The sequence below is a fragment of the Caretta caretta genome, chromosome 14, assembly GCF_965140235.1.
Source record: "Caretta caretta isolate rCarCar2 chromosome 14, rCarCar1.hap1, whole genome shotgun sequence".
In the NCBI taxonomy this organism is placed as follows: Eukaryota; Metazoa; Chordata; order Testudines; family Cheloniidae; genus Caretta; species Caretta caretta.
In genome coordinates, this window is record NC_134219.1 from 48,708,730 (window position 1) to 48,733,037 (window position 24,308).

Consider the following 24,308-nt stretch of genomic DNA (forward strand, 5'->3'; position numbering starts at 1 on the left):
GTGGCGTGAGGCCGGGAGCGGGTGGAAGCCAAACCAGCTGCAGGAGAAAGGGTGGGGTTAATGCCAGAGGAGAGAGAGGGCGGGAAGGGGACGGAGGGAGGGGAGGGTGGAGTCGCCCCGTCCGATGGCCATGCCAGGCCCGTGGGCAGAAGCCAGCAGCCTGCGGGAGAGAGGAGGGCAGAACCGAGCGGCTTAGCACCAGCGGGTGGCATCGGTGAACAGCCAAGGCGGGCGCGTGGCGGGCGCCGTGGCCGGTGGGGTTACTGAGCCAGAGCAGGCGAGCCCCCGGTCGGACTACCTGTGGAGGCGACAAAGGAATAGGACTTGGACAGCCGCCCCTGGACCAGGCCGTGGATCTCCACCTGGTAGGTGGTGCCGGGCGCCAGGCCCTGGAGGTGAACCGCCGCGGCGTCGCCGGGAACCGCCAGCTCCCCCGCTCCTCCGCCGTCGCCCGCCCGCCAGTGGCGGACCACCACGCGCTCCGCGTGGCCACGCATGCCCTCCAGCGAGACCACAATGGTGCCGGGGGAGCGGGCCACCACCGCCGGCTTGGCGTGGCCCCTGGGCCCCGCGTCCGAGCCGGGGGAGCCCGCCGAGAAGATGCTGCCCACCTCCCCGGCTATCTGGAAGCGGCCGGGGGGCCCCGTGGGCTGCTCCATGGGGTGCCCTTGCGGGGGTGCCATGGCCCCGAGCTCCTTCGAATGCTGGCCCAGCCCCACGTAGACCATCTCCTGTTCCTCCAGGGACTTCCTCTGCACCAGGTAGCGGTAGATGGCCTTGGCCACGGTGGCGATGGTTTGGTTGCCGCGGAGCGGGTAGCGTGTGGCACGGAGGTAGCTCTCCAGGCGCTGAAGCAGGGTCCCGTTGTACCGGGACAGCTTGGCCGTGAGGTTCTGCGTCATGGTCCGGAAGAAGAGCGGGCTGGGGACCGAGGAGGCGTTGGCTGGGGCGGGCCGGGGGCCCGGCTTCCCCGCGGGGCCAGGCGGCCGGAGACGGGGCACTGGGGGGCGCGTGGGCTCTGGGTGCAGCCGGCCAGGCAGGGGCAGGGTGGGCATCGGCGCTGCCAGGAGCAAATATTGGTGCAATTAGGGGATCCCATTCCCTGCCCCCCTGAGCCAGCCAGTCCCCCGCCCTGGGGTGGATCAGAGCCGGTGCCCCCTAGAGGGGAAAGGCCCCGTGCCCCATTCCTCACCCCCCTGAGCCAGCCAGTCCCTGCCCTGGGGGGAGACGGCACCTGCTGGAGGGGAAATGCCCCGTGCTCCCCGTCCGGTGCCTGTGAGCTAGCTGCGAAGAAGAGAGAAGGTAAGAGAACTGGGTTAGTCCGACCCCCCCGTGGCCGCTTGGCTCCGTGACCTGCGGATCCTAAATGGAGGGGGAGACGGGTGGTGAGTGGGGGGCGGGAGGGGCAGGCGCTGGCTCCGACCGGGCTCCCGGGCAGCCCCGCTCTGGGCAGAATGAAGAAATCACTCGCTGTGGGAGAGAGGGAAAGAAAAACCCTGAGCGGAGGAGTGGGGAGAAGAGAAGGAAAAACGTCTGGCTCCCTTATAGACACACGGGCGGATAGACGATGGACGACCAACTGGGCAGACGATTGGAGGGATGGAGGGATGGACGGACGGACAGGTGGATGGACGGATGGACAGACAGGTGAATGGATGGATGGATGGATGGATGGACGAACAGGTGGATGGATGGATGGATGGATGGATGGACGAACAGGTGGATGGAAGGATGGATGGATGGATGGATGGACGAACAGGTGGATGGATGGATGGATGGACGAACAGGTGGATGGAAGGATTGATGGATGGATGGACGAACAGGTGGATGGAAGGATGGATGGATGGATGGATGGACGAACAGGTGGATGGATGGATGGATGGACGAACAGGTGGATGGAAGGATGGATGGATGGATGGATGGACGGACGGACGGATGGACGGACGGACACGCTCGTCTCTCCGCGCCGCTCCCACACTCCAGTCCTTGCTGCTTTCCCCCCTTCACGCGTCCTCCTCTCTCATTTCCGTCTTTCCCTTCTCTCTCCCCCCTCCCCATCCCCTGCCCCGCTCCCGGGCCCGTGGGACCCACCGGTGCTGGCGTGGGTGGTGGCGGGAGGGCTCTGCTCTGGGCCGCGGTGGGCGGTCAGGGTGAGGGTGTACTGGGTGGTGCCGCGGAGGCCGGTCAGGGTGAGGGCGGTGCGGTCGGGGGGCAGGGCCAGGCGGGTGGGGGGCTCGGTGCTGTCCCGCCCCGCCGGGCCGTAGAGCAGGGTGTATCCGTCGGGCCGGGCGGCCGGGGGCTCCCAGCGCAGGCTCAGCGAGGTGGCCGTGGCCCCCGTGGGGCGCAGGTCGCGGGGCGCGTCGATCCCTGGAGGGGGAGAGGGGTGAGAGAGCGGAAGGGGGGCCCCCTCCCCAGAGAACCCCCCTGCCTCCTAAACTTCCCCCCAGCATCCCCTCCCCCCACGGCGCCCCCAGTCCAGAGAATCCCCCTCCTTACTGCCCCCTCCCCCCACTGGGCCCCCATCCCAAAGGGCTCCCATCACAGCCCCCAAACCTCCTGCCCCCCAGAGCTCCCCCCAACAGCCCCCCAGCGGCGTCCCTCCCGCCACTTACGGGTGCGGACGCTCTGGGTGGCGGGGGGCCCGAGGCGCTGGGCCCGCTGGGCCCGGACGGTGACGCTGAACTCCTGGCCTGGGCCCAGCCCCGAGCGCTCGAAGGACGTGGCCGAGCCGGGCAGCTGCAGGGACTCGGCGCCCTCGGGGTCACCCTGGGGGGGATAAGGGGGGGGTCAGGGGCTGGGGGACGCAGCCCCCCCGCCCTCTCAGGCACCTCCCCCATCCCAGGCCCCCAAACCACAGAGTCACGGTGCTGCTGGGGGTCAGATGGGTCAGGGGATGGGGGTCCCCCCAGCCTCTGTCTGCACCCCCCCCATGCTCCCCCACCCCATCCAGACCCCCCACCCCCTCTTCCCACCTTCCTTCCAATGCCCCCTCCCAGAAGTGAGGCTCCCCAGGGCGGGGGCTGGGGGGTCACACACCCTCCTCCCCCACTGACATCCCCTGCCCTCCAGGGCCCAGATCCGGGACCAGCCCCCCTGCAGTGGGGGGAGGGGATGATTGACACCCCCCCTGGGACCCCATTACCGTGGGGACGAGGTGAATTTCATATCCATCCACGTGGGTCTTGGGGCGAGTCCATTGCAGGCGGAAGGAGCCCTCGTCCCGGCGCCCCACACGCAGCGTCACGGCCGGGATCTCTGCGGGGGGACAGGGGTGAGTGCCCCGAACCCCCTTCCCTGCCCCCAGCCAGGCAGACCCCCACCCTGCGGCTGGCGCCCCGTCTCCCATTCCTTGCCCCCCTGAACCAGCGAGTCCCCTGCCCTGGGGCCAGATCGGGGCTGGCGCCCCCTAGAGGGGACAGGCCCTGTGTCCCAGGCCCCTGCCCCCCAAGACAGCTGCCCCCTCCCCCTGCCCCATAGAGGGAAAAGGCCCTGTGTGCCGGTCTGCACCCAGGGCCTCCCCTCTCCATCCAGCCAGGGCCTTTGATCTCTGTCCCGTCCTGGGCGGGGATGGAAAGCAAACACCTTGGGGAACAAGCGCGGCTCAGATCCCTGCCCCCCCCGGCACCGCGCCCCCCGGCCGGGATGAATGGGGCCGATTCTATGGGGGAACCGGAGCCGGAGGGGGCGCGGTGCCAAGGCTGATCTTGGCCTGCCCGGCTGTGGGATGGGCGGCTCCTAACAGGGGGTCTCTGTGCCCTGGGACGGGACGTCCCGGGCAAGGGGGCACCAGCTGCCATATAGATCTGGGGGGAGCTCCCCCCGCCTTGGCCATGGGTCAGGAGAGGATTAGGCAGCACAAAGGCCCTTCAGCTCGGTGCCCAGCGCTGCCCCACATGGGGGGAGGGCAAGGACAGGGCGCCCCCGACCCTGCCTCAGGGATGGATGCCCAGGGACGTGGGGAGCAGGCACAGAGGGGGATTGTGGGTTGGGGGGCAGGACACAGAGGGGGATTGTGAGTAAGGGGTGGGGCACAGAGGGGGATTGTGGGTAGGGTGGCCACAATGGCCCAAGGCATTGTGGGTAGGGTGGCCAGGGCAGCCCAGGACACTGTCGGTAGGGTGGTGGGGGCAGCCCAGGGCACTGTGGGTAGGGCGGCCGGGGCGGCCCAGGGCATTGTGGGTAGGGTGGTGGGGGCGGCCCAGGGCATTGTGGGTAGGGTGGCCACGACAGCCCAGGGCATTGTGGAGGGCAGTTGGGGTGGCCCAGGGCACTGTGGGTAGGGTGTCCGCGACGGCCCAGGGCATTGTGGGTAGGGTGGTGTGACGAAGTGACTCAGCAGGGAGGGGGGAGTGTTGACCTGGGAATGTGCCCTGGGGATGGGAGACCTGAGAGCCTGTCACCTGAGCCAGGAGGGGGAGGGGGAGGTGACACCTCTGCCCAGGAATGTGAACAGAGGCTGCAGCAGGGAACCTGCTGGGTGGGTTTAGTTGGCAGTTTGGGAGGCTGGGGAGAGGAACACAGGGAACCCCAGGGCTGGGGTCTAAGCTCCCTGCTCCCCCAGAAGGACGTGATTGAGGGGTCCTGGTTGTACCCACAAGCTCTGTTGTGGACTGTGTTCCTGTTGTCCAATAAACCTTCTGTTTTACTGGCTGGCTGAGAGTCTCAGTGGATCCCAGGAAGAGGGGTGCAGGGCCTGGACTCCCCCACACTCCGCGACAACTGGTGGCAGCGGTGGGATGAACTGCACCCCGTGAACGGCGCTTCCTGCAGTAAGTGACTGGGGAACAGTAAAACGAAGGGGAATTGACGGGGACCAGGCGTGCTGAAGATTCAGAGAGAGACGGTTTCGGGGGGCGGCTAACCCCTGGGAATGTGTGACCAGAGAGAAAGACTTTTGCAGTAACAGGGTCCCCCGGGGGATTGCAGCGAGCGGTCCCAGGGGCGGAGGAGTCTGCAGCTCGACCCTGGCAAAGAGGTGGTGACCTCAAGAAGGACTGGCACACTAAGGGCTTTTCCTGGAAACCGTGGGAAGCTGCCCGGCCTGCGAGTGGCCAGCAGGGAGATGTACGCTAAACGCCTTAAGAGTGACCTGGTGGAGCTGTGCAGGCAGAGGGGGCTGCGCATCGGGAGGTCCACCAAGGAACAGCTGATTGCCCAGTTGGAGGAGAGGGATCGCTTGAAGGACCCGATCCCTGTCCCTGAGGGGAGCCGCCCGGCAGACGCAGCGTGGGCCCCGGGGCCTGACCGGGCTGGGAGGGGTCAGACTGCTGCCGAGGACATCCCGAGACCCTTCCTACCTATGCCTGGGGGAGGGGTTGGGGGAAGCCCAGCGAATACCGAGGGCACCCTGACCCCAGCACCCAGCAGGGGATCCTCCCGGCGGAGCTCCCCATCCCTGGAGCGGAGGCGGCTGGAATGGGAGAGGGAGATGAAAATGAGGGAGCTGGAGGATCATGAAAAACAACGTCAACATGAGGAGAAACAACGTCAACATGAGCAGGAGGAGAAGGAGAAACAACGTCAACATGAGCAGGAGGAGAAGGAGAAACAACGTCAACATGAGCAGGAGGAGAAGGAGAGGGAACGTCAGGAGAAGGAGAAACAAAGACAGCACGAACTGGAGCTGGCCAGGCTGAAGAGCAGTGGGGCCCCGGCTGTGGTGAATGAGGGGGGACCCAAGACTGCAAGGAACTTTGATAAGTGCTTCCTGGCCCAGCGTAAGGAGGGGGAGGACATAGATAGCTTCCTGACGGCCTTTGAGAATGCCTGTGAGCTGCACAGGGTTGACCCTGCAGACAGGCTCCAGTTTCTCACCCCCTTACTGGACCCCAAAGCCGTGGAGGTGTACAGCCGGATGACAGGGCCGGAGGCAGGGGACTATGAACTGTTCAAACAGGCCCTGCTCCGTGAGTTTGGGCTGACCCCCGAGATGTACCGGAGAAGGTTCCGGAGTCAGCGTAAAACGCCTGAGGTCACCTACCTACAACTGGCCAACCGGATGCAGGGATATGCCCGCAAGTGGACAGCTGGGGCCCGAGCTAAAGAGGACCTGCTTGACCTAATTGTACTGGAGCAACTGTATGAACAGTGCCCTTCCGACCTGAGGCTGTGGTTGGTGGACAAAAAGCTCGAGAACCCCCAGCACGCAGGGCAGCTGGCCGACGAGTTTGTGAACAGTCGGTCAGGGGGTAGCCGGGAGGAGTCCCAAAAGAACAGGCCCCCCCCGATGCAGAGAGAGAGTCACCAGGGGGCCTCCCAGCGGGGAAATAGGGAGAACCCCCTCCCAAGGGGAACGCCTGGCGTCGGGCCCCTCCGACCCGCTCGAGGGGACCAACGTGACCTGAGCTGCTATCACTGTGGCCAGAGAGGCCACATACGGTCCCAGTGCCCTGGGCTCAGGGACAAACTGAGCAGACCCAACCTACCCAGGGTTAATTGGGTAGGGACCCAGCTGGACGAGGGGCAGACGACCCAGGAAAGGGGGCCTACCAGTTTACCACCTGCTCAGGAGGGAAGAGTACCCCAGGCCAGCTCCACCAGAGGGCTGGAGGCTCTGGACTCAGGGCGCTCAGTTTACAGGGTGGGCGCGGGGCTGTCCCTCCGGAGAGAGTGCCTTGTTCCCCTGGAGGTGGATGGGAGGAAGGTCAATGGATACTGGGATACGGGCGCGGAGGTGACGCTGGCCCGGCCCGAGGTGGTGGCCCCAGATCGGGTGGTGCCCAACACCTACCTGACCCTGACAGGGGTGGGCGGGACCCCATTTAAGGTGCCCGTGGCAAGGGTACACCTGAAATGGGGGGCCAAGGAGGGCCCCAAGGATGTGGGGGTACACCACCATTTGCCCACTGAAGTTTTGATGGGGGGAGACCTAGAGGACTGGCCAAGCAAGCCCCAGACCGCCCTGGTTGTGACCCGTAGCCAGAGCCGGCGAGGGCCACTGCTCCCTGACCTCGGGGAGGGTACCGCACCGGAGGCGCAGGACCCTACCCTGGTGGGAAGGGAGGGCCGAGGGGCACGGCTCAGAGAGGCTGAGGCCTCAGACCTGGCCACTGAGGGGGAACCGGTCCCCATCCCTTCCCCAGCTGCTGAGTTCCAGGCCGAGTTGAGGAAAGATCCCTCCTTGCGGAAGCTCAGGGACCTGGCCGACCTCAGGGTGGTACGGACCATGAGGAGAGGCTGCCAGGAGAGGTTCCTGTGGGAGAAGGGGTTCCTATACCGAGAATGGGCTCCCACAAGGGAAGTAGAGTCCTGTGGGATCAGGAGGCAGCTGGTGGTCCCCCAGAAGTATCGCCGCAAGCTCCTGTACCTGGCCCATGACATCCCCCTCGCAGGGCACCAGGGAATCCGGCGCACCCGGCAGAGGTTGCTACAGAACTTTTACTGGCCCGGGGTCTTTACCACGGTCCGGCAGTATTGCCGATCCTGTGACCCCTGTCAGAGGGTGGGAAAGGCCCGGGACAAGGGGAAAGCGGCTTTGAGACCTTTGCCCATCATAGAGGAGCCTTTCCAGAAGGTGGCCATGGACATCGTGGGGCCTCTCAGCAAGACGACCCGGTCGGGGAAGAAATACATTCTGGTGGTGGTAGATTTTGCCACCCGCTACCCCGAGGCAGTGCCCTTAGCTTCCATTGAAGCAGACACCGTGGCCGATGCGCTCCTGACCATTTTCAGCCGAGTGGGGTTCCCCAAGGAAGTCTTGACAGACCAAGGCTCCAACTTCATGTCGGCCCTGCTCCGGTGCTTGTGGGAGAAATGTGGGGTCCGGCACGACTGGGCCTCAGCTTATCACCCCCAGTCCAACGGGCTGGTGGAGAGGTTTAACGGGACGCTAAAGATGATGCTGAAAACCTTTATGAACCAGCACCCGCAGGATTGGGACAAGTACTTACCTCACCTGCTGTTCGCGTACAGGGAGGTGCCCCAGGAGTCTACCGGATTTTCGCCTTTCGAACTGTTATATGGAAGGAGGGTGAGGGGCCCCCTGGACCTGATGAGAGACGAGTGGGAGGGGAAGGCCACTCCCGATGGAGAGTCAGTGGTGGAGTATGTCCTGATCTTCCGAGAGAGACTGGCTGAACTCATGGGCCTGGCCAGGGAGAATCTGGCCAGAGCCCAGAAGAAGCAGAAGGTCTGGTATGACCGCACGGCAAGGGCCCGTGCCTACGCCACCGGGGATCCGGTGATGGTTCTCATCCCTGTGAGAAAGAACAAACTACAGGCCGCCTGGGAGGGCCCTTTCAAGGTCGTCAAGCAGCTCAATGAGGTAAACTATGTGGTGGAGCTGTCGAACCGGGCGCACCACCGCCGGGTGTACCATGTGAATATGATGAAGCCATATTATGCCAGGGGGAATGTGGTGTTGGCCGTGTGTGGACAGTGGGAAGAGCAGGGAGATGACCCTTTAGTAGATCTATTCCCTGGGACCAGAGCTGGTTCCCCCCTGGAAACAATCCCCCTCTCGGATCAGCTAACCCCTGCCCAGCAAGCTGAGGTCAGGGGGGTGCTGCATCCGTACCGACAGCTGTTTTCCAACCAGCCTGGACGCACTAATCTGACTGTCCACCGGGTGCAGACAGGGTCGCACCCGCCGATAAGATGCTCCCCCTTCCGAGTCACAGGGAAAACTGCTCAGGACCTGGAAAGAGAGGTCCGGGACATGCTGGCTTTGGGGGTGATCCAGCCATCGGCCAGCCCTTGGGCCTCGCCGGTGGTGCTGGTCCCCAAAAAGGACGGGTCGGTCCGGTTCTGCGTGGACTATCGGAAGCTCAATGCCATCACTGTATCTGATGCCTACCCCATGCCCAGGCCGGACGAGCTCCTAGACAAACTGGGAGGAGCTCGGTACCTTACCACCATGGACCTTACAAAGGGCTACTGGCAAGTGCCGCTGGATGCAGATGCCCGACTGAAATCGGCCTTTATCACCCCTCTGGGGCTCTATGAGTTCCTGACCCTGCCTTTCGGCCTCAAGGGAGCGCCGGCCACCTTCCAGCGCCTGGTGGACCAGCTCCTGAGGGGGATGGAGAGTTTTGCCGTGGCGTATATTGATGACATCTGTGTCTTTAGCCAGACCTGGGAGGACCACGTGTCCCAGGTTAGACAAGTGCTGGACCGACTCCAGGGGGCTGGGCTGACTGTAAAAGCGGAGAAGTGCAAGGTGGGGATGGCGGAAGTGTCTTACCTGGGCCATCGGGTGGGGAGCGGCCGCCTAAAGCCGGAACCAGCCAAGGTGGAGGTGATCAGAGACTGGCCCGCTCCCCACACCAAAAAGCAGGTCCAAGCCTTTATTGGGATGGCAGGATACTACCGAAGATTTGTGCCCCACTTTAGCGCCATAGCCACCCCCATCACTGAGCTATGCAAGAAGGGGAAGCCAGACAAGGTGGTCTGGACCGAGCAGTGCCAGGTGGCTTTCCGGGCGCTGAAGGAGGCTCTGGTCAGTGGCCCAGTTCTGGCGAACCCGGACTTTGACAAGGCCTTTGTGGTGTTCACCGACGCCTCCGACACGGGACTGGGGGCGGTGTTAATGCAGGAGGATGAAAAGGGGGAGAGACACCCCATCGTGTACCTGAGCAAGAAGTTGCTACCCCGGGAGCAACACTACGCGGCCATCGAGAAGGAGTGCCTGGCCATGGTGTGGGCCCTCAAGAAACTAGAGCCCTATCTCTTCGGGCGACACTTCACCGTGTACACCGACCACTCTCCCCTGACCTGGCTGCACCAGATGAAAGGAGCCAACGCCAAGCTCCTGAGATGGAGCCTGCTCCTGCAGGATTACGACATGGACGTGGTCCACGTGAAGGGAAGTGCCAACCTGATAGCGGATGCGCTGTCCCGGAGAGGGGGCCCCGAACTTCCCCAGGTCACTGGTCACAGTGACCCCGCTCAGTTCAGTCTCGAAGGGGGGAGAGATGTGACGAAGTGACTCAGCAGGGAGGGGGGAGTGTTGACCTGGGAATGTGCCCTGGGGATGGGAGACCTGAGAGCCTGTCACCTGAGCCAGGAGGGGGAGGGGGAGGTGACACCTCTGCCCAGGAATGTGAACAGAGGCTGCAGCAGGGAACCTGCTGGGTGGGTTTAGTTGGCAGTTTGGGAGGCTGGGGAGAGGAACACAGGGAACCCCAGGGCTGGGGTCTAAGCTCCCTGCTCCCCCAGAAGGACGTGATTGAGGGGTCCTGGTTGTACCCACAAGCTCTGTTGTGGACTGTGTTCCTGTTGTCCAATAAACCTTCTGTTTTACTGGCTGGCTGAGAGTCTCAGTGGATCCCAGGAAGAGGGGTGCAGGGCCTGGACTCCCCCACACTCCGCGACAGGTGGTGGGGGTGGCCCAGGGCACTGTGGGTAGGGTGTCCGCGACGGCCCAGGGCACTGTGGGTAGGGTGTCCGCGACGGCCCAGGGCACTGTGGGTAGGGTGTCCGTGATGGCCCAGAGCATTGTGGGCAGGGTGGTGGGGGTGGCCCAGGGCACTGTGGGCAGGGTGTCCGCAACGGCCCAGGGCATTGTGGGTAGGGTGGTGGGGGTGGCCCAGGGCACTGTGAGTAGGGTATCCGCGACAGCCCAGGGCATTGTGGGCAGGGCGGTGGGGGCGGCCTAGGGCATTGTGGGTAGGGCGGTTGGGGTGGCCCAGGGCACTGTGGGTAGGGTGTCCACAACGGCCCAGGGCATTGTGGGCAGGGCGGATGGGGTGGCCCAGGTCACTGTGGGTAGGGTGTCCGCGACGGCCCAGGGCATTGTGGGCAGGGCGGTGGGGGCGGCCCAGGGCATTGTGGGCAGGGCGGATGGGGTGGCCCAGGGCACTGTGGGCAGGGTGTCCGCGACGGCCCAGGGCATTGTGGGCAGGGTGGTGGGGGTGGCCCAGGCCACTGTGGGCAGGGCAGATGGGGTGGCCCAGGGCACTGTGAGTAGGGTGTCCGCGACGGCCCAGGGCACTGTGGGCCGGGCGGTGGGGGCAGCCCAGGGCACTGTGGGCAGGGTGTCCGCGACCGCCCAGGGCACTGTGGGTAGGGTGTCCGCGATGGCCCAGGGCACTGTGGGCAGGGCGGATGGGGTGGCCCAGGGCACTGTGAGTAGGGTGTCCGCGACAGCCCAGGGCATTGTGGGCAGGGCGGTGGGGGCAGCCCAGGGCACTGTGGGTAGGGTGTCCGCGACGGCCCAGGGCATTGTGGGCAGGGTGGTGCTAGTGGCCCAGGGCACTGTGGGTAGGGTGTCCGCGACAGCCCAGGGCATTGTGGGCAGGGCGGTTGGGGTGGCCCAGGGCATTGTGGGCAGGGTGGTGGGGGTGGCCCAGGGCACTGTGGGTAGGGTGTCCGCGACAGCACAGGGCACTGTGGGCAGGGTGTCCGCGACGGCCCAGGGCACTGTGGGCTGGGCGGCGGGGGCGGCCCAGGGCACTGTGGGTAGGGTGTCCGCGACGGCCCAGGGCATTGTGGGCAGGGTGGTGGGGGTGGCCCAGGGCATTGTGGGTAGGGCGGATGGGGTGGCCCAGGTCACTGTGGGTAGGGTGTCCGCGACGGCCCAGGGCATTGTGGGCAGGGCGGATGGGGTGGCCCAGGTCACTGTGGGTAGGGTGTCCGCGACGGCCCAGGGCATTGTGGGCAGGGCGGTTGGGGTGGCCCAGGGCATTGTGGGTAGGGTGGTGGGGGTGGCCCAGGGCACTGTGGGTAGGGTGTCCGCAACGGCCCAGGGCATTGTGGGCAGGGCGGATGGGGTGGCCCAGGGCACTGTGGGTAGGGTGTCCGTGATGGCCCAAAGCATTGTGGGCAGGGTGGTGGGGGTGGCCCAGAGCACTGTGGGTAGGGTGTCTGCGATGGCCCAGGGCATTGTGGGCAGGGTGGTGGGGGTGGCCCAGGGCACTGTGGGTAGGGTGTCCGCGACGGCCCAGGGCATTGTGGGCAGGGTGGTGGGGGTGGCCCAGGGCACTGTGGGTAGGGTGTCCGCAACGGCCCAGGGCATTGTGGGCAGGGCGGATGGGGTGGCCAAGGTCACTGGGGGTAGGGTGTCCGCGACGGCCCAGGGCATTGTGGGCAGGGCGGTTGGGGTGGCCCAGGGCATTGTGGGTAGGGGGGTGGGGGTGGCCCAGGGCACTGTGGGTAGGGTGTCCGCAACGGCCCAGGGCATTGTGGGCAGGGCGGATGGGGTGGCCCAGGGCATTGTGGGCAGGGCGGTTGGGGTGGCCCAGGGCATTGTGGGCAGGGCGGATGGGGTGGCCCAGGGCACTGTGGGTAGGGTGTCCGTGATGGCCCAAAGCATTGTGAGCAGGGTGGTGGGGGTGGCCCAGGGCACTGTGGGTAGGGTGTCTGCGATGGCCCAGGGCATTGTGGGCAGGGTGGTGGGGGTGGCCCAGGGCACTGTGGGTAGGGTGTCCGCGACGGCCCAGGGCATTGTGGGCAGGGTGGTGGGGGTGGCCCAGGGCACTGTGGGTAGGGTGTGCGCGACGGCCCAGGGCACTGTGGGTAGGGTGTCCGCAACGGCCCAGGGCACTGTGGGCAGGGCGGATGGGGTGGCCCAGGGCACTGTGGGCAGGGTGGTGGGGGTGGCCCAGGGCACTGTGGGCAGGGCGGATGGGGTGGCCCAGGGCACTGTGAGTAGGGTGTCCGCGACGGCCCAGGGCACTGTGGGCCGGGTGGTGGGGGCAGCCCAGGGCACTGTGGGCAGGGTGTCCGCGACGGCCCAGGGCACTGTGGGCAGGGCGGATGGGGTGGCCCAGGGCACTGTGAGTAGGGTGTCCGCGACAGCCCAGGGCATTGTGGGCAGGGCAGTTGGGGTGGCCCAGGGCATTGTGGGCAGGGTGGTGGGGGCAGCCCAGGGCACTGTGGGTAGGGTGTCCGCGACGGCCCAGGGCATTGTGGGCAGGGCGGTGCTAGTGGCCCAGGGCACTGTGGGTAGGGTGTCCGCGACGGCCCAGGGCACTGTGGGCCGGGCGGCGGGGGCGGCCCAGGACATTGGGGGTAGGGTGTCCGTACCTATGGTGCAGTCCTCGCCGGCGTAGCCCTCCTGGCAGTGGCAGTCCCCGAGCCGGCACTCCCCGTGCCCCCCGCAGTCCCCGGGGCAGCCCCGGGTGCCGCAGTCTGGGCCGGTGTAGCCGGCTCTGCAGACGCAGCGCCCGGCCTGGCAGCGCCCGCGCCCGCGGCAGTCCCCGGGGCAGTCGGGCGTCTCGCAGGCCGGCCCCGAGTAGCCGGGGAAGCAGACGCAGCGCCCGCCCTGGCAGCGGCCCTGGTCGTTGCAGTCGTCGGCGCAGACGGGCGTCTCGCAGCGGGGGCCGGCGAAGCCGGGGGGGCAGACGCAGCGCCCGGCCCGGCACTCGCCCCGGCCCCCGCAGCCCCCCGGGCACTGCGGCTCGGCACAGGTGGGGCCGGCCCAGCCCGGCTGGCACACGCAGCCGCAGGTGGCCAGGTCGAAGGTGCCGTGCCGGCTGCAGAGGCTCTGGGTGTCCGTCTGGCCTGGGGCGGGGAGGGAGGGAGACGCGGCTGGGGTGAAACTGCAACCCGCCTGCTGCCCACTGGGGGGCGCCGCCTGCCCGCCTGCCTCGGCCCCGCCCCCCACTCCTGGCCCCGCCCCTCAGCGGCTTCCTTGCTCCACCCCTTTTTGACGCCCTCCCTGCTCCTTTGGCCCCACCTCCCTCTGTTGCCCCTCCCACTGCTCCACCCTCCACCCCTCTCCAGGTCCCCACCCCTTTCTATGGCCCCGCCCCATCCCACACTGGCCCTGCCCCTGTTGGACACCCGGCCCCCTCCTCTGACTCTGACTCTGCCCCATAGCCCTCCCTCCCTGCCTCTTCCCCATGCTCCTCCTTGTGTCCCCCCCCATGCCCCCCCTCCTGATGGCCACACCCCCTTCCCATCAGCCCCTCCCTCCTGGCGTCCCTGCCCTTGCCCCCTTCTCCATCACCCCGCCCCCCATATCCTCCATCAGCCCCTCCCCCCGGTCCCCATCAGCCCCCCAACCTCACCTGTGCCGGCCTGGGCGGTGGCGGAGGAGGGGCAGCAGCCCTTGGCCCCACACTGCTCCCGCAGGGCCTGGACCTGGGCCTCCAGGGCCCGCAGCCGGCTCAGCGCCTCCCGCAGGGCCCCGCCGTCGCCCCCCCCCCCCGCAGTCGCAGGCCGGGGGGGGCAGGTTGATGCGGTGGGTGAAGACCACCTGCTCGTCCCCCTCCAGCGTGTGCTCGTAGAGCCGGGGGGGCTGCTGCTGGCTGGGGGGGGCCAGCACCTCCTGTGGGGACTCAGGCCCCGCCCCCCCGGCCCCCTCACCCGCCCCCCGGCGGATGCTGTAGATGTGGGAGAAGACGGTGGCGTTGGCGGGGGCCCGGCGGGGGTGGGGGGCCCGGAGCCCTGTGCCCGGGGGGGGAGGGGCCCCCTGCACCAGGGCCAGCAGCAGCAGCCAGGGCCCCATGGCACGGCCCGAGGGGCGCCCACCTGTGGGGGAGGGGCAGGCAGTTAGTGACGGGGGCGCAGAGACCCCCCCCAGGGACCCCCCCAAGACCCTTCCCCTCTAGCGCCCAATTCACACTCCGGCCAGAAACCAACTTCACACCCCCAGGAGCCAAAGGGGGAGAAACAACCAAACCGCAACCCAAATCCAGTCCTGGGACCCCCGGCACCGAGACAGGGCCCCCGCCGCCCCACCTCCCAGCCCCCGGGACCCCCGGCACCGAGACAGGCCCCCCGCCGCCCCACCTCCCAGCCCCCGGGACCCCCGGCACCGAGACAGGCCCCCCCCCGCCCCACCTCCCAGCCCCCGGGACCCCCGGCACCGAGACAGGCCCCCCCCGCCCCACCTCCCAGCCCCCGGGACCCCCGGCACCGAGACAGGCCCCCCCGCCCCACCTCCCAGCCCCCGGGACCCCCGGCACCGAGACAGGCCCCCCCGCCCCACCCGCGATCTGGAGGCAGGTGCCGTGGCAGGACCGGTCCCGGTGGGACGCCAGGCCCAGGGTTCGGGTCGGGGGCTGCTTGGCCCGCGCTGCGCTTGGGGGGCAGGGGCAGGATCCGGCGCTGGGACCCCAGGGCGGCCGGCCGGCCAGAGCTGCATGGCTGTGGGGCAGGTGTGGGGAGCCCAACGCCCCCCGGTGCCGGCTCCTGTGACAACAACCCAGATTCATGCAGCAAAAATGTGCCTGGAGCCGGGCCAGGGGCCGGTCCAAGAGCCGGAGCTTGGCAGGGCGCCGGGGGCGAGAGATACGAGCCGGGGTAGCAGAGAGAGCGGACGCGTCCCACGCTGGGCCGGAGCAGCGCCGGACTGCAGGCCTGGGGACCCCCGACCCCGGGACACGGCCCCGTCCCCCTACCCATGTCCTGGCCGCCGGGACCCCCAGCCCCAGGACATGGCCCCGTCCCCCTACCCATGTCCCGGCCGCCGGGACCCCCAGCCCCGGGACACGGCCCCATTCCCTCCCCATATCCCAGCTGCCGGGACCCCCAGCCCCGGGACATGGCCCCATTCCCTCCCCATATCCCAGCTGCCGGGACCCCCAGCCCCGGGACACGGCCCCGTCCCCCTACCCGTGTCCTGGCCGCCGGGACCCCCAGCCCCGGGACATGGCCCCGTCCCCCCCATGTCCCAGCCGCCGGGACTCCCAGCCCTGGGACACAGCCCCATCCCCTCCCCATATCCCAGCTGCCAGGACCCCCAGCCCTGGGACACGGCCCCGTCCCCCCCATGTCCCAGCCGCCGGGACTCCCAGCCCTGGGACACAGCCCCATCCCCTCCCCATATCCCAGCTGCCAGGACCCCCAGCCCTGGGACACGGCCCCGTCCCCCCCATGTCCCAGCTGCCAGGACTCCCAGCCCCGGGACACGGCCCCATCCCCTCCCCATATCCCAGCTGCCAGGACCCCCAACCCCGGGACACAGCCCCTTCCCCATCCCGTGTCCCAGCCACTGGGACCCCCAGCCCCGGGACACAGCCCCTTCCCCATCCCGTGTCCCAGCCGCTGGGACCCCCGGCATCGAGACACAGCCCTGCCCCCCCCCCGCAATATCCCACCCCCCGGGAACCCCCACTATTAAGAAATAGCTGGTTTAAGAAGAGTGGCCTTTGTGTTCTGGACTCCTGGGAGGAGAGTGGGGTCTAGTGGTTAGCATGGGGTGTGGGGCTGGGAGCCCAGGACTCCTGGGTTCTAGTGCTGTTCTGTGCCTCAGTTTCCCCTCCCCATAATGAGAATATTGTTGGCCAGGCTGTGGGGTTTCTGCGGCCGAGCCAGTGGCCGTTCACACCCAGCCCGGCCTTCCTGAGCTCTGCACAAACCTCTGTGGCTTGTTATTTTTACAGCTGCAGCCCAAGATCCTCACGGCTTTCCCATAACCGCTCGGACTTCCCCTGGGCTCCCCCGGGGGCTGCTGCTTCTTGGGCCTTGTACACCCCTCACTGCTCCTTTCATGTTCCTGCAACCGCCAGACACGGGGACGGAACCCCGGAGTCCTGGCTCCCAGCCCCCCTGCTCTAACCACCAGCCCCCACTCCCCTCCCTGAGCTGGGAGAGAACCCAGGAGTCCTGGCTCCCAGCCTCCCCTGCTCTAAGCACTAGACCCCACTCCCCTCCCAGAGCTGGGAGAGAACCCAGGAGTCCTGGCTCCCAGCCCCCCAACCCACTAGACCCCACTCCCCTCCCAGACTCTGGGGGTTGCTGTGCTGGGGGGTCCCAGCCCTGCCCCCGGGTCTCCTCCCTCCTGCAGCCCCCTGGTGGCATGGGGAGAGGCTGGGGGGCAGACCGGGGGTGCTGTGGGGTGTGTGGCCCTGGCAGCCCCTGGAGAAGATCCCGGCAGGTTCCAACCCCAGCCTGGCTCCCTCCCAGCAAGTTGCTGACGGCCGGGGAAATTCCTGCGTGAGGAGATAAGGATCCCACCCAGATCCCAGCCTGGCCCGGCTGCGGGGGCAGGAGATGGGGGTTGGGGGGACTGGCTGCTCAGGGGGCGGGAATGGGGCAGGGGTCTGTCCCCTCTAGGGGGCTCCCACCGGCTCCCACCCGGCCCCAGGTCAGGGACTGGCTCAGCGGTGGGTGTGGGGGGACACAGGGCCTTTCCCCCCTGGGGAACCAGGGCTCGTCACCCTCTCCCCCCATGTCTTTGGCCTCACGGCCGGGTCTCTGCTCATCTGTGGGACCCACCAACCCACCTGCCTGGGCACCCTCCTGCCCCCAACCCCGACACACACAGGCCTCTGTCCTCCCACCCGCAGCCCCCTCCCCCAGGGCTGTGGCTTCCCCTGCCCTCCCTACCACTCTCCATTCCCGACCCCAATATTCTCACCCCCCAGACCCCTACATGGGGGGCGCAGTGCCACTGTGCTGGGACGGGAGGGTCGTCAGGCCAGAGGGGGAGGGGGCACCAGCGGTGGGGGCTACAGGGGTGGGGGAGGTACAGGAGTTTGGTATGGTGGGGTACCATGGGGGTTGCTGGGGACTAGCCCCCCAGCACCTGCCTTTACTCAGGCAGTGACGGGGGCGGGGGTGGGTCAGTGCTGGGGGGGTAGGGGTTACCAATGGGTCATTCCCTGTGGCACCCGGCTCCCCCAGCTTCATCATGTCGCACTGGCCCCATCGATGCACTCCTCATCCCTCCCTCCACCAATAGATCCAGCCATCTCCATCCCTCCATCCTTCCAAATCTCCATCCCTCCATATCTCCATCCATCCCTTCATCCTTCCCTATCTCCATCCTCTGTCCCTCCCTATCTCCATCCCTCCTTCTGTCCCTCCATCCCCCATCTTTTCCTATCTCCATCCCTCCATCCTTCCAAATCTCCATCCCTCCTTCCATCCCTCCATCCTCCATCCATCCTCCATATCTCCTTCCCTCCTTCTGTCCCACCATCCCTCCATCCTCCATATCTCCATCCTCCATCCTTCCCTATCTCCATCCTCCATCCCTCCATCCTCCATCCCTCCCTATCTCCATCCCTCCATCAATAGATCCAGCCACCTCCATCCCCCCATCTCCATCCCTCCTTCTGTCCCTCCATCCCCCATCCTTTCCTATCTTCATCCTCCATCCCTCCCTCCCTCCTCCATCCTTCCCTATCTCCATCCTCCATCCCTCCCTCCTCCATCCTTCCCTATCTCCATCCTCTGTCCCTCCCTATCTCCATCCCTCCTTCTGTCCCTCCATCCCCCATCTTTTCCTATCTCCATCCTTCCATATCTCCATCCCTCCTTCCATTCCTCCATCCTCCATATCTCCATCCCTCCTTCTGTCCCTCCATCCCCCATCTTTTCCTATCTCCATCCTCCATCCCTCCATCCTCCATCCTTCCCTATCTCCATCCTCTGTCCCTCCCTATCTCCATCCCTCCTTCTGTCCCTCCATCCCCCATCTTTTCCTATCTCCATCCTTCCATATCTCCATCCCTCCTTCCATTCCTCCATCCTCCCTATCTCCATCCCTCCTTCTGTCCCTCCATCCCCCATCTTTTCCTATCTCCATCCCTCCATGTCTCCATCCCTCCTTCCATCCCTCCATCCTCCATCCATCCTCCATATCTCCTTCCCTCCTTCTGTCCCACCATCCCTCCATCCTCCATATCTCCATCCTCCATCCTTCCCTATCTCCATCCCTCCATCCCTCCCACCATCCATCCTCCATCCCTCTATCCCCCTCCCTCCATCCCTCCCTATCTCCATCCTCCATCCATCCCCCCAACCATCCCTCTACCCACCCATCTCTCTGTATCCACCTACCCCCCGCCCCGCTCTCCGTCCATCCATTTCTGTCTATCCCCACTTCCCCCCCATCCATTCCCCCCCACACACACACAGCTGTTGCGGGGCCCGGGGAGCCTCTCGCTTGGGCACTTTCCAAACTCCCTGCAAACCTCCCCCCCCGCCTGCGATACCCCCCCCCCCCCGCCGCCGCCCCACCTGCTGCCCCCTCGGTGCCCGGCCCTTGGGGCGCGGGGCCCTACCTGGGAGCGGGGTGGCGGCTGCAGGGGAGACGCTGCTGCTCCGGGCCGGGGTCTCTGCGCTCCGGGCCGGGGGCTCCGCGCTGCGCTCCGGGCCGGGGTCTCTGCGCTCCGGGCCGGGGGCTCCGCGCTGCTCTCGGGCCCGGGGTCTCTGCGCTCCGGGCCGGGGGCTCCGCGCTGCGCTCCGGGCCGGGGTCTCTGCGCTCCGGGCCGGGGTCTCTGCGCTGCGCTCAGGGCCGGGGTCTCTGCGCTCCGGGCCGGGGGCTCCGCGCTGCGCTCCGGGCCGGGGTCTCTGCGCTCCGGGCCGGGGGCTCCGCGCTGCGCTCCGGGCCGGGGTCTCTGCGCTCCGGGCCGGGGTCTCTGCGCTCCGGGCCGGGGGCTCCGGGCTCTGCGCGCTGCGCTCGGGTCTGTCCGCGCTGCGCTCTGCGCCCCGGGGCCGGGCCGGGCTGGGTGGCGGGGGCGGGTGGGGCCGGGGCGGCCGCTCGCACTTTCATACACACGGTTCGTCCCCTCGCTCCCTGCGCTGGGGGGTGGGGGGGGGGGTGATGTCATGGCCGGACCGGGTCAGCGTCCGCCCGAACCTGCCCCGCCCCGCCACGGGCCGCCCCGCTGGCCGGTCCCGCCCCGAGCCTCCCCCCCGGCCCGGCTGGGACCCCCCCGCCACCTTCTCCTGTCTCCCATCTGGGCTTGCTGGGCCCAGTCCGGGCAGGGGGCTGGGGGGGGGACATGACCCCAGCCAGGCGGCTCCAGGCCCTCCCCTCCCCCCAGCACAAGTGGGTCCAATACCAGCTATTTTGGCCCCCACCGGGTCTCTCTAATATCCGGGAGCAGCCTCCTCCCGCACACAGGAGACGCCCACCCCTGGGCCTTTCTCCCACCTCCCCAACATCTGGGGTCTGGCAGGGGGACCAGGGGGCAGGTCACAGCTCAGACTAGGCCGGGGGGGGCTGGAGGTGTCTGGGCCGAGGAGAGCGGCCGGCGGGTCCAGGAGTCTCCATCTCTCCCTGGCGCTGCCCCCTGAGTGTCCAGCTTCCTTCGCTCCGTCTCCCTCCCCCCGTCACCCTCCGCGCCTCGTCCCAGGGCAGGAGTCTCCCCCCAGCCGACACCCGCACGGCCCCTCCTCGCCCTTCTCAGAGTCCGGCTCAGCAACCCGAGGGACCCCCAACAATCCCTCCAGAGCAGGGGGAGCCTGATGAGGGGCAGGGGGTCCCCCCTTGCACAAAGCCCCCTTCCAAGGTGTCTGGAAACCTGGGGAGGGCATGAATGGCCACGAACCACCCACCCCTCTACATGGGGCCCTTGGGCCCGGGTGGGGACTGGGGCGTTTACCCCGGCTACAAACCAACCTGAGACCCAGCAAACTTGTTCCACTAATTGGAGCCAGTGCCCCACAGAGGGGACAGGCCCCAGGTCCCATTCTCTGCCCCCTGAGCCAGCCAGTCCCCGCCCTGCACCTGAGCTGGTGCCCCCTGGGGTGAACGGCCCCATGACCCCGTCCTCCCAGAGTCAGGGTGGACGCGGGCTTCAGCCAGTTTACCCTCGGCTGCCTGACCACAGCGGCCTCGGCCAACCCACAGAGGGAAAAGGCCCAGGACCCCCCACGGCAACCCACAGCCGCCTTCATTCCATGGCATTAGCCTTGCCAACCACAGTTCAACGGTCGGGAGCGAGGGGCACCGGCAGGGCTGTGGGGAGCCCAGGGCTGGTCTAGCGGGGGGCTGCGGGTCAGGGGTGAGGGGCACCGGCAGAGCTGGGGAGGGCAGGGGGCTGCGGGTCGGGGGCTTGTGCTGCGGGGGAAGGGGAGGCTCGGCAGGAGGTGTCATGCTGCAAGGGGGGGCTCGGCAGGGGGTGTCATGTTGGGGGGCTCAGCAGGGGGTGTCATGCTGCAAGGGGGGGGCTCAGCAGGGGGATCGTGCTGCAGGGAGCAGCGTTGCTCTAGGAGGCTAAGGGGCTGCCGTCCCCCACCCAGAGGCAGCCGCAATTTAATAACAGGGTTGGGGTGGGAGCTCGGAGCCCGGAATCTCCTCCAGCCTGCTTGACTCCAGTCCCCATCCCCCACCCGCCCGCCGTGGGGTGCGCCCCCCACGAGGGCTGAAAGGCCCCAGTGATGCCGCGGCAGCTCCGTATCCCAGCCCCGGTGCCAGGGGTTCCCGGAATCTGGCCGCGGCTCCGCGGCGTTTGCTTTGGCCGGGCTGGGCCGGGCAGACACACGGGGCTCTGTGCGCTGGGTGGCCCAGGGCCAAGGACAGCAGGGAAGGCCTGGGGCAGCGAGCATGAGGACGAGAGAGGAATAGGGGGTGCCCCGAGCCGAGTGGGGCCAAGATACGGACGAGGGGCCCATATAAACAGTGTGAGACCCTCGTGTCCCGGGCCCCCAGGCCCCGTGTGCCTCAGCTCCAGATGGCCCCAGGACCCCCCCCTTCAGGATGCCAGCCCTTCTTGTGGGGCCGCTCGCCTTCTGGGGTTCAACCCTGGGCCCTGCCACCTCCTAGGACCGCACCTCTGAGCCTCCAGCCACCTGGCTCTGCCGGGGGCCTCTCAGGGAGTCCCCTTGCTTGGGGCCCCCGGGGCCCCACCCCCAGAGGGAGCAACCCCCCACCCCCATATCCAGCCCGCAGCGACTCTCCGCCAGCGTCACCCAGGGGGGTTTATTGAGCATCTGAACCCACCACAGGAAACTCTCCAGGCCTCAGGCCTGGCCCCCCTCAGCCCAGCGCATCTAGGTCTGTCCCACACCCAGGGGGGCTCTGGCTGCTCTGTCTCCCCGGCCCAGCCGCCCCACCTCGCTGATCATCCGATATCCCCTCCCCCACCCTTTGTCTTCTGTCCCCGGTAACCAGGTCACCTCAGCCCATTGTCCTCCCACTGGCCAGAACCGGCTGCTCCCCAGCTGGGGGGCGGGGGGGCCTCCCGGTCACCAGTCGCTGGGTCCCCCATCTCCAGGCCGGTGTCTGGGATCCTGGCTGCCAGGCGAGGTCACACCTGGTCCCCTGCAACAACAACCCCCCCGCCCCCGTCATTACACACTCAGCACACGGGGAAACTGAGGCACGCACCGTATGCCTGCGGAACACTAAGAAAATTCCCCACTTTGTCACACCTTGTAATGAGTCACCTGACCAGAGACCCCCAGCGTGGGAGCAGAGATATAAAAACAAACCCACTGAAGCGGCCGTGACCCCCCCGCCCCCCACATCACCTTAGCTGGGGAGGAATCGGGGGCTGGGATGGGGGAGGGATTTGGGGGACTCGAAGGGAATGACCTTAGCCTTCTTAAACCAGTGGGGGGGAGACACATCCCAAACCCCTGCGGGGGGAGGGGGGGCAGGGATAGGGGCAGGGTCTCTGGGAGATCAGTGGGGGCAGGGCAGAGAGGTCAGAGCCGCCCCCCCCCCGGGTCGGAACACGGGTCCAGCTGGGCTGGCGGCTGCTGGACGTGCAGCCGGCTGAGCTCATGGATAAAAATACATTAATGAGCCCCCCGGGGGGGGGAGAGTGTGAGAAAGTACAAGGATCGGTCTCTGCATCAACGTGGGGGGGGGAACCCAGGGCTGGGCGAGCTGGGGCTGCGGGTCGGGAGTGAGGGGCACCAGCGGAGCTGGAGGGAGCCCATGTCTGGGCTAGCAGGGGCTGTGGGGTGGGAGTGAGGGGCACCGGCATGTGGGGGGACCCAGGGCTGGGCTAGCAGCGGGCTGCGGGTCGGGAGTGAGGGGCACCGGCGGAGCTGGGGGGTGGCCGGGGCTGTGGGGCACCAGGGGAGCTGGTTGGGGGCAAGCTGGTGCAGACGTTCCCTGCCCTGGGATCTCCCCCACACTTCTCTGGGTCCCAGCTCTCAGCAGGCTTCCAAGGCCCGGGGCGCCCTCTATGGGCCAAGAGGGGGCAGGACCCTGAGGTCAGGTAACGCATCTGCCACCTAGGACGTGTAGGGCTGGGAGCCTGCTCTGCCTATGGGACCCCATCCCCCAAGCTCAGAGAACCCAGGAGTCCTGGCTCCAGCCCCCCCCTGCTCTAACCCACCAGGCCCCACTCCCCTCCCAGAGCCGGGAGAGAACCCAGGAGTCCTGGCTCCCTGTCTGATACATCAGCGGAAGGAACAGAAGAAATCTGTCACAATGATTTAATAATTATTAGTTTGACAGGACTCGGCAGATCCCCAGCAGCAAGGCCGGATTGTAGCCAGCGTTCCCTGGAGGGGGAAAGCCCCGTGTCCCATTCGTATCGGTATCGTGCCCATGCTGCAGACAGAGAAACTGAGGCAGGGCCAGAGGCTGTGCCAGGCCCCTGCCCCTCCCCCGGCTGCCCAGCGTGGCAGCGAGTGAGCCAGAGTCACCTCACAGTTTCCTGGCGCTTGGTCCGAGACACCGAACAGCTTGGAAACAAGCGCCCGTCTCCGGCCATCACCCCTGGGGCCATCAGCACAAACACGGGGCAATTCCGGAGCCGTGGGCCCAGCCGCCAACGATGGGCACCAGCTCCAGGCCAGGCAGCCTAGAGGGAACAGACCCCAGGAGTCCTGGCTCCCCCTGCTCTAACCACCAGACCCCACTCCCCTCCCAGAGCTGGGAAGAGAACCCAGGCGTCCTGGCTCCCATCCCCCCTGCTCTAACCCACCAGACCCCACTCCCCACCCCGAGCTGGGGAGAGAACCCAGGCGTCCTGGCTCCCAGCCCCCCTGCTCTAACCCCCCAGACCTCACTCCCCACCCTGAGCTGGGACAGAACCCAGGCGTCCTGGCTCCCAGCCCCCCTGCTCTAACCCCCCAGACCTCACTCCCCACCCCGAGCTGGGACAGAACCCAGGCGTCCTGGCTCCCAGCCCCCCTGCTCTAACCCCCCAGACCTCACTCCCCACCCCGAGCTGGGACAGAACCCAGGCGTCCTGGCTCCCAGCCCCCCTGCTCTAACCCCCCAGACCTCACTCCCCACCCCGAGCTGGGACAGAACCCAGCCCCCCCCCCCCCGCGCTGTTTTTTCGCTGGACGGGGACGGAAGGGGGTCAGGACGGAAGGAAAGTTCCCGCACTTGTTTACCCATCCTCCGGCCATCGCCCCGGCAACCAAACATCTGCATCACAGCGACAGATGTTGGAGCATCCAGATGCCATAGCAGAGCGATGAGGCAACCCGGCCGGCGGGGGGCTCGGGGCGCAGCCGGAGGGTGCGGGCAGAGACAGGCCCCCCACTGCCGGGGCTCCCTTCAGGGCCAGTGCACGGCCCCCCCCGGCCCCCACGACGGGGTCTGTCTGTGTAACACAACCAACGGGGCAGCCCTGCTGATCAGTGTGACACACAATCACAGGTGCCCCCCACCCCGACCCGCACCCCTGTGAGCCCCGCCCTGCCCCCCCCCCCAGCCCTGCCGGTGCCCCCCACCCCGACCCGCACCCCTGTGAGCCCTGCCCTGCCCCCCCAGCCCT

General features: G+C 67.4%; 2 protein-coding genes across 2 annotated transcripts in view; both read right to left on the reverse strand.

The window, feature by feature from the left end:
- LOC125621156 (tenascin-X) overlaps positions 1–1,046 on the reverse strand; it is a 66,358-nt gene extending 65,312 nt beyond the window's left edge. Inside the window, exon 1 of the mRNA XM_075119123.1 lies at positions 299–1,046. Within this exon, the coding sequence (XP_074975224.1) occupies positions 299–902 (604 nt within the window). The 5' untranslated portion in view covers positions 903–1,046. The remainder of the gene's footprint in view (positions 1–298) is intronic.
- Positions 1,047–2,020: 974 nt separating this feature from the next.
- LOC142068999 (tenascin-R-like) lies at positions 2,021–23,291 on the reverse strand. Its single transcript, XM_075119124.1, is given in 8 exon segments — positions 2,021–2,367; positions 2,613–2,766; positions 3,143–3,255; positions 12,964–13,440; positions 13,950–14,047; positions 14,049–14,412; positions 18,897–19,339; positions 23,224–23,291. Coding segments are annotated over 8 exon segments (2,064 nt in total).
- Between the last annotated feature and the right edge of the window lie 1,017 nt (positions 23,292–24,308).